General features: G+C 38.9%; 1 protein-coding gene across 2 annotated transcripts in view; it reads left to right on the top strand.

The window, feature by feature from the left end:
• Window positions 1-15,003, top strand: part of LOC122737166 (COBW domain-containing protein 1-like) — a 63,940-nt gene that overhangs the window by 41,513 nt on the left and 7,424 nt on the right. For both annotated transcript variants that reach the window (XM_043979633.1, XM_043979634.1), the window contains exons 10-11: window positions 1,485-1,541; window positions 7,327-7,378. In XM_043979633.1, coding sequence (XP_043835568.1) covers window positions 1,485-1,541; window positions 7,327-7,378 — 109 coding nt within the window. The remainder of the gene's footprint in view (window positions 1-1,484; window positions 1,542-7,326; window positions 7,379-15,003) is intronic.

The raw sequence follows: 15,003 nt of genomic DNA, 5'->3' as shown, positions 1-15,003 counted from the left end.
TTGGTATCAGGTTTTTATATTAACTGCCTGTTTAATAGGAGGGGAAAATAATTTGATGTTGAGGAGTGAGGAAGAATTCCAAAAGAACTTTGACCATGAATACTATTTTGCTTCCCCCTCAGCCACTGAAAATTTCCATGTATTCCTTTTTATTTTGTACTCCAAGGAGTTAACTTTTTCATAGGAATTGTAAATCTTGAAATTGATTTTTGTGTATAGCATTAAAATAACTCAAATTACTTTGTGAATATTTAAAAATTTTACTGTGGGGGCAGCTAGGTGGCGCAGTGGATAAAACACCAGCCCTGGATTCAGGAGTACCTGAGTTCAAATACGTCTCAGACACTTAACACTTACTAGCTGTGTGACCCTGGGCAAGTCACTTAACCCCAATTGCCTTACCGGAAAAAAAAAAATTACTGTGATGAAGGCCTACAACTTACCCTTAAAAAAACATTTGAAACTATGCCCTTTTAAATTGTATGACTTAAGCATTTTTCCTTACCAGCGATATTCTAATGCAATAATTACACCATTTTGAACTCATACTGTCCACCATTTTTATGACATTGTTTCAATTTCAAAATATCCACCACAATATTTTGATTGTGCCTACAGCTTACAACTGTATGTTTGTCGGAGCTCCTTTGCTAACCCTTATTGATTCATCTGTTGTATTTGTGTGTCTCCCCCTCCCCCCCCCCTTCTCCACTCATGCAGCTGCTACCCCTAGATTCATGTCATCTTGCCTGGACTATTGTAGCAAGCAACAATTTCCTAACTGGTTATCCTACCTCTTTCCCCTCTCTCTCCTTCATTCAGACCATGTATAGCTCTGTACAGCTGCTAAAGCTCATGCCTGATAATGTCATTCTTTTGCTCAGTAAATACCAACAGCTCCCTATTACCTCTAGGATCAAATATAAACTCTCTGGCATTTAAAACCCTTTACAATTTGTTTCCTCTCCTGCCTACCTCTCCACTTTTAGTGTATGTCACTCCCCTTCATGCATTTGATGGTTCAGCCATGCTTTCTTTGCTATTTCTCACACACAGCTTACTCTTTTTTGTCTCATTGCCCTTGTGTAGGCTGGCCCCCAAGCTGAGAATGCAGCAGTCCTTATCTCTGATTCTTAGTTTTGTTGTCTAGTTGTTGTCTCTGATGTCTAGTTTTGTTCAAAGCTTGGCTCAAGCACCTCTTCTTACTTGGGGCCTTTTCTGATACTTGCAGATGCTGTTGTTTTCTCCTTCCCCCACTTGCCTTGTATTTATTTTGTGTATATTTGAATGTATACATGTTAAAGCTCTTTGAAGGCAGGGACTGTTTGATTTTGGCTTTTGTAGCCCCAGAACCTAGCACAGTGCTTAGTCCATAGAAGGTGCTTAATAAATGCTTGTTAATTGATTGGTATGGTCTTTGGAGGTAGGATATACTGGTATATACTATACTGTTTCTGATTTTTTTTCCTTTTTTTTCCTTTTAGAGTTGATCTTTCTAATGTACTGGATTTACACTCTTTTGACAGTCTCTCTGGAATCAGGTAATTTCTAGTTATTTATGTGTTTTTTATTAGTTCTTATATAAAATCCTGATTTTGAAGGGCTAATTTCAGTAATCATTGTCTTTTCTTTATTTCTATAATGATTTTTTTCCAATTCTGATTCCATATTTTCATGGAGCCTATTATATTTTAAGCTTCCCATCATTTCTTTCACACTTATAATTCCAGATAGTCTACAGTTTGTGAATGGGTGATGTTTCTGAAGTTAATTTGAAGTTATCATTAGGAACTCAGAATTAATTTCTGCATAGAAACACTATTTTAAATGGCATTTATGTTGCCAAGACAGCCCACAGAAGCCTATATTAATTCATGAGGAAGTCTAGTGCTAATAATATTATTTTCATCTCTACCTATTTGCCATTTTATGACATTAGGTACATGTGGAAAGGCCTTTTGAGTTCCATCTTTGGATGCTTGGAGTACATTTCTTTCCTCTTAATAGCAGATAAAGTAATTTCTTTGGCATTGCCATTCAGGTACAGAGACTGTGGGGAAGTAATATTGAGTAGATGATCCTGGGAATCAGTGATTTGTTAATCAGTAGTTCTCTTTATACCTGCATAAGAGAAGTTACTTCCTTGGGTTAGTCACTTCCCAGGTGTTCAGAATTGGGACACAAAACACAGTTTTGTTTCAGGGCCTCCAGATTAATTCACCAGCTACGTATAAGGAAATGGGTCATAAATCCGTTGTTCCTAAATTAGGGATTGCCCAGAAGGTATTTTTCTCATTTTCTTAAAGTAGAGCTTAAAGAATTATATAGTGAGTATTACTCATTCTGGCCTCATAGCTTTACTTTAAAAAATTATTTTCATTTTTCAACCAGTGTTGTTCTTACCTACTGGCCAGTTCATAGTTTATTTTCCAGGTTTCTTGAACTATCCCCCTCCTCACCCTCTGAAAAATGGAAAGGTTTGTTGGTTTGACAGGCCCAGCAACCTCAACAGTTATGCATTAAATGAATGCAGAGAAGTTTTGAAGACAAGCTGATTTTGCTTTCTATGTAGTAAGAAGCTAATAATAAAATACTAACATTTATATAGTGCCTGCTATGTGGCAGGCTTTACAGTTATTACCTCATTCCATTCTCCACAACAATCCTAGAGAGTGCTTATAATCCCCTTGTTACAGATGAGGAGACTGAGGTAAACCAAGGTTAAGTGACTTGCTCAGGGTTACAGCTAGTAGTAGCTATGTGAGGCAGAATTTGAACTGGGGTCTTCCTCACTCCAGGCCTGATGTACCACCAAGGCCACCAGTCTTTGCAGTTACACCAAAAAGTACCACAGGGCGTGACTTGGGTTTGGGGAGCAGGTGTAATTGAAGGTAAACTGAGCAGTCCTGGACAAACTTGAGTTTTTTGAAGTCTCCTGCCTTCATCCTTTTTCTATCCTTTTTACATTTTGCTGCCCATTTCAAATCCCCAATATTCACAGAATGTAGGGGGTTGGAAGAGGCCTCAAAAATCAAATCACTGGCCTTGTTCTTGATGGGGAACCTTTCTACAGTTCCCCTTACAAATGGCCACAGACACTCTGCTTGCAGCAGTCCAGTGATGGGCACAATATTGCTTCTCTGCAGTTTGTTCCTCTTCATTCTTCACTCAGGGTTCCAGGAGAACAAATCTCATCTCTCTTCCATGTGACTGTCCTTTGTCCTCTTGAAGACAGACCTTCCCCTCAGTCTTCTGTCCTCTCATTCCTTCAGCTCTTAATCTCATGGTATGGGTCCCAGTTTCTTCATCTGGATGACCCTTGTTTAGACCCACTCCAGTTTATCTGTGTTCTTACTAAAGAATATTACCTAGAACTGAACACAGAATTCCACCTAGTGGGACAAGGGCACAATACCTTGGAACTGTCACTTTCTTTGTAGATCCTGTGATGCTTCTAATGCAGCCTGGCACTTAGGAGACACTTAATACATGTTTATTGACTGCCAGATTAAAGGAAGAAACATGTAGTTTATCCAAAATTAGAGCAGGGGAGTTGGGGGTAGGGCAGGTCTATCCTTCATGAGGGCGTGCAATGTTGAGTCATCCTCTTATGCACATGCTCCAGGTTTGTGTCCTGGGGGGATTTAAGAATTACATAGGGTTATGTATGGATTTAGCCAAATCCTACCAGTATCTCCATGAACCCTCATTACTCCATGTATAGACACAGGAGACCTAATACCTAAAAGCAAAGCGATGCAGTAGGTGGAGTGCTGGGCCTGGAGTCAAGAAGACATGATTTCAAATTCAGCCTTGGACACTTAGCTGGGTGAGTGACAAGTCACTTAACCACTGTTTGCATCAGTTTCCTCATCTGTAAAATGGGGTTAATAATAGAAGCCTGCCTCCTGGGGTTGTGGGAGAATAAAATGAAATATTTGTTAATTGTTTGCAAACTTTAAAGTATTTTGTAAATGCTAGCTATTAGTATCAGTTTGTATACTTTCTGACCCTCATCTCATACCCATTGATGCATCCCGTTGGCCTCCTATACTGTTGCCACCTCAGGTCTTGACATTTTTGGCACAAATTATTATGGGAGTGCATTGTCTTCTTTCATATATTACCATATTTAGTAGGGTAGGCACTTAAGATAATTCCAGATTCCATGTACTTTTAAAAATTGATTGAATTTTAAAGAAAAAAGGCTTTTAAAGGAATTTGAACTCGTGTCTGTGATATTAAATAAGCTTACCATATGTTTAGAACTTAGAAGTGATTTGTGTTCAACATTATGCCTATCATAAAATGTTCGTTCTAGAAATTTCTTTGTAGAATAAAATTTTTACTCTAGGTCCAATTTCTTGAAGTCTTTCTGTTTTGTTCTTATTACTGAAATTTTCTTGTTCATCACTTTATGACTTTTAATTCCATTATATGATCATTAACATGATAGGGAGCTCTCATTGGCCTTGTTCTTTACAGGATAATAAATAAAAATAAAGTCACCTGAAAATGGCAGAGTGAAAGGGGAAAAGGTTGGGAACATTATCTCTCTTGTGAGTTTGATAGAGATTTGAGATGAATAAAAGGATTGTTATTATACATTATGTGAAGTTACATAGCTTAAATGCATAATGGACATTACAGCTCTGAGACATTTTCCAGCAGCATAGGAAGAGACTACAGATGTTGGGGGTTGCTTAGAGTCGTGAATTAGCATGTTGGGAAAGTTTCTATATAAAGGGATTCAGGTGTGGAGACCAGGGCATTGATTAAATGACTGGGTAGAAGGAGAGTGAGACCATAATAATAATAATAATAATAATTAATATTATTATTATTATTATTAGTGGGGCAGTGAGGGTTGAGTGACTTGCCCAGGGTCACACAACTAGTAAGTGTCAAGTATCTGAGGCCAGATTTGAACTCAGATCCTCCTGAATCCAGAACCAGTGCTTTATCCACTGCACCACCTAGCTGCCCCCCCAGCTGTCCCCGAGACAAGAATTATGAGTAATGGAAAGGAGTCATGGAACTAGACTTCACAGTAAAGAGCAGTGTCACTAATGGTGTGGGATCAGAGAAAGGAGGGGAATTTTAGAGCTAAAGAATTTGGAGATGGAGAGAAGTCCTCAGTGATAGGGATAGTGGCTTTTCCAGCTAGGTAACTGAGTAGAGTTGAGATGGAAACTGGACAGGAAAAGTCTGGGGTTCCACAAGTCCAGTTGGTTAAATGGATTGTCTATTAATACTGAAATTGTTGAAGATAATGGCAAGGTAGAGTAGAAAGCTATGAGCTGGTACAAATGCCATTTAGAAAGGTCAGAGAATATCCTGAACCAAAAATGGTTTGATTCAATAGCATATTTTGGGGTTTTTTAAAAGTTTTATTGATGCCTTTTGTTTTTCTAGCATAGTCATTTGCAGATATACACCCATAACAACCAATGAATCCCTCCTTTATAACAAAATCAGCTGGGAAAATGACCTTTATATGTAAAGATTTCTTCTCTTGATGTCATGAACTCTAAAAAGGAAAGATTACTGAGTGATGAGAACAGGCCAGTGGTCTCATCAAGGACCAAGGAGTATGTGTGAACTTCTTCTTGTCCTGGAGTTTGAGGGCCTAGAAGACAAAGTCATGATTGGAGAAATTTCTCTGAGCTGTGATATCTAGGGAAAAGTCAGATTTCCAGTAAGTTAGGTAGAAGAAAAGGTCACAGTATAGGAATGTGTAAAGGGATAGTGAGAAAGCTGTTTGTTTTAAAGAATGAGGTGTAGAGGTGTAGACCAGGGAGAAGTAGCTTAAAAACTGGAAGAGGGAGAAGGATTAAATTTATGATTGGCCCTGAGGCAGAACTAGCAGCAATTCGTAGAAGGTTCTGGGAGGCACATTTTGACTCAGCCTAAGAAATAACTTTCATGCCCAAAGTAGGATGAACTGCTTCAGGAGGGGTCTTGAAGTGAAGGCTGGATGACCACTTACCAGAGATGTCAGATGAGTTACAGGTTCCAATTCAGAAGGTCCAAGAGAAGCCCATCATTTATACAAGGCTTTTTATTTTTCAAAGATGTTTCAGCACAGTCTTACACAGCACATATTTATAACACACTGGTGACAACTATTTAAAGAACTGACTATCACATAAGTATTGTTTCACTGTGTAGAGTAGATGAGATATTTGAATAACTTTGTTTTGTGTATAGCTACTAAACAGAAAAATCCTTTCAGGATTAGCCAGCTGGAAAGGATTTAATCTGACACCCCCCCCTTACCACAACCCCTGGAGAGACTCATTCATTCCTAAGTTTCTCAACATATATATATATACTTCCCTCCTCTCTGCTAAGCCCACTCTTACTAATTTACCCCTTACTGTTCTTCTTAAAACTTTGCAGATGTTTTGTTTTGAAGTCTTCACTCACCTTTCCCTCATTAGTGTCTGAATATATACCTATATACTGTAGCTGTTAAGTATAGCATTTATCTTTGTTGCTCAGAATAATGCATTTTTAACAACTTAAGCCTCTTTCTCTCTCCCTGATGAATGCAAATTTTTATGAACATTGGCCAAACTTAAAGTAAGAGGAAATATGGATGAAGAAACTTCATGTTTCTGATTCCCCATTTATATGTAATTATGCTTCAACTCTAGAAAATATAGGGAGAGTTGATTAAATTTTTCAGGGTAGAAAGTGTTTCTGTACTGATAGATATTTTTGTAACCCTGGGTTAAAGTCATTGCTGTTATTAATACTTTACAATTGAGCAGTGGCAATCAGCGTATTTGTGAATCCATAATTCCAACAGCAAATGTCGTTTGTATATGCCTAATTTTCCTCTGATCATACTGCTTCAAATATGATTTTATCCCTTTAAAATTAAATTTTATTATAGAATAAAGGAACAAGATATATAATGGGCAGCCTTACAAAAATACATTCCTGTTTATGTTATTTCTAAGTAAGGCACAAAATATCTGTTATACTGATGGTTTTTTCCAATTTTGTTGCCAGTTTTGTTCATATATATGAGAAGCAGCTTAAAGTAAGAACACTGGACTTAGAGGGAGAAGGTCTTGCTGCAAATCTTAGTGGGGGTAATTTACTTGCTTCATGAACCTAGGGAAGTGTCATTACTTCTGATAATCATCCTTGCCTGTCTGACCTCACTATGTTTTTCTGGAGAAAAGCATTGTGGAAATGGAATTTGCATTTGTGTAGGATACTGAATTGGAATTTGAATGATCTCTTTTATATTTAGCTTTTTCCTCCAAAAAACATAAGTAGAGCATTAGTCTCTGAATGTGTCAATATTTTCAGTTTACAGAAAAAACTACAACATGTGCAGACAACACAACCTCACCTTGATAAGGTAAAAAGCAAAATTTATTTTAAGTTATTTAAGTTTTCTAGTGTAGTTTCACTAAAAATCTGTGTAAGAATATGTTTGAGAGCTAGGCTACAAGTTGGTTCATGACATAAAGTTCATTTTTAAGCCATCTTGGACTAACTACTTAAAAATTTTAAGTTCCAGTGATTCATTTAAATAAAAATTGTCTTGAACTCTCCCATCTTCATGTAGAAAAAGTAGATTTTTAGTTCCCTGAGTCAATTTTTCTGAAGTTCTAATTCCCCTTCACCCTTCCCCCCCACAAAGAGCTGGTACCTGAAGCTGATAGGACAAAAAACAAATAAGATGCTATGCACATTTATCCTTTCTTTAAGGTTCTTCTAAACAGACTTCTCAGAACTCTGGGATACTCTGACTTAGTATAAAAACCAAGGTCCACAGCAGACCCTCTAGTGGGTTTGGAATGGATATGTGGATGGACTGTGTTCTTGTTCCTCCATTTGTCTTCTGGGATCATTACTTTTTTTTTAAACATTCGTGGTGGTCATAAACCATGCCAGAGTAATAGCAACTAATTCTCTAATTCATTCCCTTCTACAGAATTTGTAAGAGATAGAAGGGGGCAGCTAGTTGGCACAGTAGATAGAGCACCGACCCTGGAGTCAGGAGGACCTGAATTCAAATCCGACCTCAGACACTTGACACTTACTAGCTGTGTGACCTTGGGCAAGTCACTTAACCACAATCTCTTCACTTTAAAAAAACGAGAGAGAGAGAGAGAGAGAGAGAGCTGGAGGTGATGTCAAAGTCCATCTCAGAAAACTGGGAACCAGAGAGGGGACCTTGGCCAGGGTCACAGAAGTAGGAAAGTGGCAGAGCCCTGTACTCCAAATCCAGCACATTTTACACTATACCACCATGTTTCATCCTCTTGTTGTAAGAGGATCTTGCTTTTATGTCATGCAGAATTTTCTTTGAGGGACTCAGGTTTTTTTTTCTCAAAATGACTTTACCCATTAGTAAAGTGAATAGGTGAGATAAGGACACAAGTCTCTGACTGTAGACTGCTCTTGGAGAGAAGCAACTCTTTCAGAATGCCTCACATGTCAGTGTCTTCAAGAAGAAAAGGTCCAAAGAAAGAAGCATTTAGAAATGTTTATGGAGAGGTACTATTGCTTGCAAAATAAACTGGAATATTGGGACAATTACATTGATAATTAAAACCTCAACATTGTTTACTCTTGTCTTTATATCAGGATAATGGCTTCAGTTGTGCTTGCAGCTTTATAGCCTTACTATGAGAAAATCAACTGTAGATGTAGGATAGAGTAGCAGCTAGGCAAAAAAAGGCTAGGTGGGTTAAAATAGAACATTTTGTTCATTTGCTCATTCCTTACTTTTCTCAAATTCCTTGTTTCCTTGGAGAAGTATGAGGACCACAGTAGGATTCCATATGTAGTCTAGAAGAGCTGATTCAGGTATAAGCAGTGGTCTTTATTTCCTGCATTGTAGACTTAAAGATTTATAATCTCTTCCCCCTTCCCCCCAGCATGATTGGAATACTATGAGTATATAGTTTTTTTTCTTTTCTTTTGTTTTTTTTGAGCATATAGTTTTTTGTTTTTGTTTTTGTTTTTTTTTTGCAGGGCAATGGGGGTTAAATGACTTGCCTGGGGTCACACAGCTAGTAAGTGTCAAGTGTCTGAGGCCGGATTTGAACTCAGGTACTCCTGAATCCAGGGCCGGTGCTTTATCTACTGCGCCACCTAGCCCCCCCCCCCCCAGCATATAGTTTTAAAAGGTTATTTTTAAAAATATGATTGGGGGCAGCTAGGTGGCGCAGTGTATAAAGCACTGGCCCTGGATTCAAGACCTGAGTTCAAATTTGGCCTCAGACACTTGACACTTACTAGCTGTGTGACCCCGGGCAAGTCACCTAACCCTCATTGCCCCACAAACAAACAAAACAAAAAAAATATAACTAACTATCCCTGTGATAAATTGTCTTAATTTTTTTTGCTCTTAATTTTTTTCAGTCAAAAGAGTAGTATCATTATATTAATCATTATTCTTTAATTTTTAATTTTTTTTTTTTAACGGGACAATGGGGGTTAAGTGACTTGCCCAGGGTCACATAGCTAGTAAGTGTCAAGTGTCTGAGGCCGGATTTGAACTCAGGTACTCCTGAATCCAGGGCCGGTGCTTTATCCACTGCGCCACCTAGCCGCCCCCTAATCATTATTCTTAGTTCCAGTAAGTCTAATCTCTTAACTGCTACAAGTAAATTAATCTCTGCTATCAGATTTTACATCTACTCTAGTTAAAAAAATAAAGCAATGTTACTATATTTTAAGGCATTCCTTTTTGAAAGGTCTGTGTCAGACTTTTTCTACCTAATATTGATGAGTTTCAGGCTGTTTTACCATTTTTCAAGGCACAAGCTCTTGAAATCATAGTATCTCATATTGACCAAGCTTTTGCTATACTTTATATAATTGTAAATTCTTTGGTGCTCTTTACAATGAATTTCTGAAGGGAAATGTATCAAGTAGACTAAATAGCCCTAATGCTTTCAAAATGTGTATTTATTGTGGAAGGAAAATTTTGTGGGTTAAAAGATGATAGGGCAGGGACAGCTAGGTGGCGCAGTGGATAGAGCATTGGCCCTGGATTCAGGAGTACCTGAGTTCAAATCCCGCCTCAGACACTTGACACTTACTAGCTCTGTGACCCTGGGCAAGTCACTCAATCCCCATTGCCCCGCAAAAAAAAAAAAAAAAGAGATGATAGGGCAGCTAGGTGGCATAGTGGATAGAGCACCGGCCCTGGAGTCAGGAGGACCTGAGTTCAAATCCGACCTCCGACGCTTAACACTTACTAGCTGTGTGACCCTGGGCAAGTTTCTTAACCCCAATTGCCTCACCAACACAAAACAAAAAAAGATTATGATATTTAAATATCTGTCAGTAGTTTGTTGGAGAACAAAATTTTTAAGATTTCCAAATGTTAATATTAAGATATTAAAATATTAAGATTTCCAAATATCAAATACTTTTCTCTGATATCAGGCATTATGCTATGAAATAACTTATTCAAAAGTCTGCCTTTAACTACTTCATCATAAACCTAGTAAGAAATCAATGGGAACAACATATAAAGCCCTTTTTGTAGTAGCAAAGAACTAGAAATAAAGTAGATTATTTAGGTAACGGTTAAACAAATCGTGATACACAAATGTAATGGAATAGTTGTTATTGTTGTTGTTTATCCTTTGTTCTTGAAGAGAACCATGACATCAGGAGGTGATGTCATGGCTTGCAGTGAATTGGATTTAAGTGTCTCAGGGCTGTGCAAAGTCACCAGCCTCACCCTTTCCTCCAAAGCCATCTGGGTCCAGTGGTAAGATATACATCAAGACAACTGGAGATGCCTTTGGATGTTTGAGGCAATTGGGGTTAAGTGACTTTCCCAGAGTCACAGAGCTAGTGTCAAGTGTCTGAGACTATATTTGAACTCAGGTCCTTCTGACTCCAGGGCCAGTGCTCTATCCATTGTGCCACCTTGCTGCCCCAATGGCAAAATGTAAAGAATACAGAGAAACATGGGAAGACTTCGGAATACCCTTGTTCCCATTTCCTCTTGTCTTCTCTACCATGTTGTTCTCGTCACAAACATCCCCTTTTCTCTCTAATTTTCATTGTCTCCCTAGCTGCTGGTTTCTTCCTTGTTAGCTTACATATATGCTTAAGTCTCCCCAATTTTTAAAAAACCTTGTCTATTCTACCATTTTCACTAGCCTGTCATATTTCTCTTGGCCTCTGCTAAATTGTCTTCACACTCAGTACATCCACTTCCTCTTGTTCCCTTCTAAGCCCTTTGTGTTCTTGTTTCCAAACTCATGGATTAACTGAAGCTGTTCTCTCTAAAGTTACCAGTGAACTCTCTCTCTTTTTTTTAAATACCTTTTATTTTGTTTTGGGTGGGCAATGAGGGTTAAGTGACTTGCCCAGGGTCACACAGCTGGTAAGTGTCAAGTGTCTGAGGCTGGATTTGAACTCAGGTCTTCCTGAATCCAGGGCTGGTGCTTTATCCGATGTGCCACCTAGCTGCCCCACCAGTGAACTCTTAATTACTAAATCTTTTTTTCAATCCTCATCTTTCTTGATTTCTTTGTAGCATTTTACTCAGTTAACTACCCTGTCCTCTTGTAATGGGGGGAATGGGATACGAGTTAGGGTTAGGGGTTGGGGTTCTTAGGAATTCCTCTTTAAAGAATTACACCCTCTTGCACACAAAAGTAGTTAGAATAAGGTGGTAGTTTATTTAGGAGCAAGGGAAGGGAAGGGAAGGGTGGGGGGGAGGGACACCATGAAAGAAATCCTTGGACTTCTCATGGGGAGATAGGCACAAAGCACATGGCTCAGAGGTACCAAATCTCCTCGAACAGGAGACTGGCAGGTACTTTTATAGAGGACTGATGGGGGTGGACCATCTGCCCATGAAAAGTTCCTTTAGTGAGGGAGGACCATCCCCCACTGGTGGTAGCTGGGGGAATTGGGTGAGGAGTGGAGGACCATCCCCCACTGGTAGTGACTAGAGGAATTGGGTGAGGGAGGGGGTGGCTACAGACCTCTCTTCAGGACCCAAAGGCCGCAGCCACACCCAAATTTATCTCCCCAGGGTAAGGGAGACCAGAATGAAGGGTAGGAATCCCAAGCTAGCTCAGTCCGATTTGGTTCAGCTTATCTCTCTAGGTGTTATCTGTCCTCTGGTTTAGTTTCTCAAGGAGAAGGTTCCTTGATGTGCCCCAGAGAATTTCTAGGGTGCTCTGCACACTCTGGAATGCTGGTTTTTTATGACACTGCTTTCTCTCTTGCTTCTCTTACCCTCTGACTGCTCTTTCCTACTCTACTTTGCTAGATCTTCATTCCTGTCATGTTACTCTCACTACTTTAGGCTTAACCCGGGGTTCTGCCCATGACCCTCTTTTCTGTCTCCCAGTTTGGGATCTCCTCCCTTTGTTTCAGTTATCATCTCTATGCAGATAACTCCCAGATGTATATATATCCAGTCCTGCTCTATAGCCTGAGCTTGTCTTGCATCATTATATGCCTGTTGGCCATTTAGAATTGGATTCTCATAGATATCTGTCCAAATCAGAACTCATTAACTTCCCTCTCCCCTCCATTATAAACTTTATTATTATTGTCCAGAGCACCATCATCCTTCCAGTCACTCAGATCCACAACCTTGGTGTCATCTTCCACTCCTCGTTCTCCCCATATATAGTCACTTCCCAAATCTTATCATTTCCTTCTGCACCAAAAGTCTCATGTCTCCCCTTTTCTCAAAACACTCATACAGTGACCATCCCAGTCCAGAGCTTCATCTTTTCTCACCTGAACTATTGCCACAGACTCCTGTTTTAGTCTTCCTGCCTCAAATATCTCCCCACTTGAATCCATTTTCCACGTATCTGCTAAAGTAATTTTTCGTAAACTGTACACCCCACCACAAATCCAGTGGTTTCTTATAAATTATTTCTAAAATAAAATATAAACTCCCGTTTGGCATTTAAGCCTAGCCCCTTCTTACAACATTCATGCAGACTTACTTTCTCTTCTTCACTCACTATTTGCCTTGCCAATCCCTTTTTGTGGTCTTAAAGAGTCCAGATTTCCCCAAATGCTAAAGTGTACTGTGCTATCCCTTCTCTCCAAAAATTACACTGTATCAATTTTGGAGGCATCTTGAATGTACCTATTCATCTATATGTTGTCTCCCCCACTCAGATGTAAGTTTAGATTTTTCTTTATGCCCCTTTGCACTTTACCTGACTCATAAACAGTGATGTGCTGTGAAATGAACAAAAAGAAGCAAACACTGGTCGTCATGACTATAACTGTGTAAGTGGAAAGAACCAGAAGTTGGATGCTAGCTGGATAATCCAGTTTGGTCTAGAAGAAGAGAAATGTCCCTTCCTCTACCTTTGAAGAGATGCGGGGGCGGGTGTCAGGGTGGATTAGATTTATAGTCAGACTTGGGTTGATTAGTTTTCCTGGACTTCTTTTTCCATCTTTCTTTTTTATTTGTGGCTTGGGAAGAAGAATTGAAGGGACGTACAAACAAGATAAAATAATCATTTAAAAATACTTTTGTTCCCTTCACCACAGATCCAGATTGAATTCTTAAATTTCACCTTAATGTTTGTGATTAACTGTCAAATAATTCTCCCCTCTAGATATTTAGCATTTGATTTAAATCTTTTTTGTTTTCCTAATCGTTAATAGATTGGCTGGAGGGTAGGCAGTTGTGAAGAACCTGAATATAATTATAAAAGTCCCTTTCAACTATGGTACACATACCTTCCTTTGTAAACTGTTCTCTTCTTTTCAGTGGCCCTCCAGCTTTTGCTTTTTTAAGGGAAAAATACTTCTCCCTTATCTGCTTAAGCTCTTTAGTACCCACAAATGCAAAATGTAAATACCGACTAAAATCTTTGGGAAAAAAAACTTAGCATATGAATGCACTGTTGAACACTTTCTGTTGCTGTTTTGTCTGAGTTCTATGTGTTGTGGATTTCTAAAACACTAAAGAAGAGAACTGCTTAATTAACCATTAGAAATGAATGAAGATGTGGTTTCACTTGTTACTTACTTAGCTTCTTTCTCAGCCTCACCTGGGAAAACATTTCATGATTTCCTTAATTTTTTTTTTTAAGTGAGGCAATTGGGGGTTAAGTGACTTGCCCAGGGTCACACAGCTAGTAAGTGTTAAATGTCTGAGGCCGAATTTGAACTCAGGTCCTCCTGAATCCAGGGCCGGTGCTCTATCCACTGTGCCACCTAGATGCTCCGATTTCCTTAATTTAAAAAAAATGTTGATATTTAAAATTTTTACCTCATTGTCATTTCCAATTATATCCCTCTCCCTTGTCTCCTTCAAAGAACCATTCCTCCTTAGAAAGAATAAAAAAGAAAAGATGAAAAAAAGCAGTTCAGCTTACAGCATACTCATACTCCACCACTTTGGCAAAGAAGGCAGGGAGTACATTTTCTCATCTCTTCTCTGTGTCCAAACTTTCTCACAGAGTTCAGTTTTCATTTCTGTTCTTTCCATTTACATTGTTATGGAATGAGTATGTATTTTGTTTTCTTGCTTCCACTTCATAAGAAGTCTTCCTATTTGTCATTTCTTATAGAACAATAATTACATTACATTCGTGTACCACAGGTTTTTTTTTAGCTGTGCCTCATTCAAAGGACACCTACTTTGGTGTTTTATTTTTTGGGGGTGGGGCAATAAGAGTTAAGTGGCTTGCCCAAGGTCACACAACTAGTAAGTGTCAAGTGTCTGAGGCCGGATTTGAACTCAAGTCCTCCTGAATCCAGGGTCAGTGTTTTTTCCACTGTGCCACCTAGCTGACCCAAGGACACCTACTTTGTTACCTGTGCTTTGCTACCAGAAAAAGTGGTGCTGAGAATTATTTTGATTCCCTTAATTGTTAGTATTCCCTATGGTCTTTTAGGGTTTGCTTTTGTCCTTGTATGGCCAGAGTCTAGCCTGGTGTTCTGTACATAGTTGGCTCCTGATAAATTCTTGTTGAATTGAATTATTGTGATCACCTGCTGGTTGGTCTCCCAGCC

This window comes from Dromiciops gliroides, chromosome 1 (assembly GCF_019393635.1).
Source record: "Dromiciops gliroides isolate mDroGli1 chromosome 1, mDroGli1.pri, whole genome shotgun sequence".
Classification (NCBI taxonomy): domain Eukaryota; kingdom Metazoa; phylum Chordata; class Mammalia; order Microbiotheria; family Microbiotheriidae; genus Dromiciops; species Dromiciops gliroides.
This window is presented reverse-complemented; position numbering and strand designations above follow the sequence as displayed.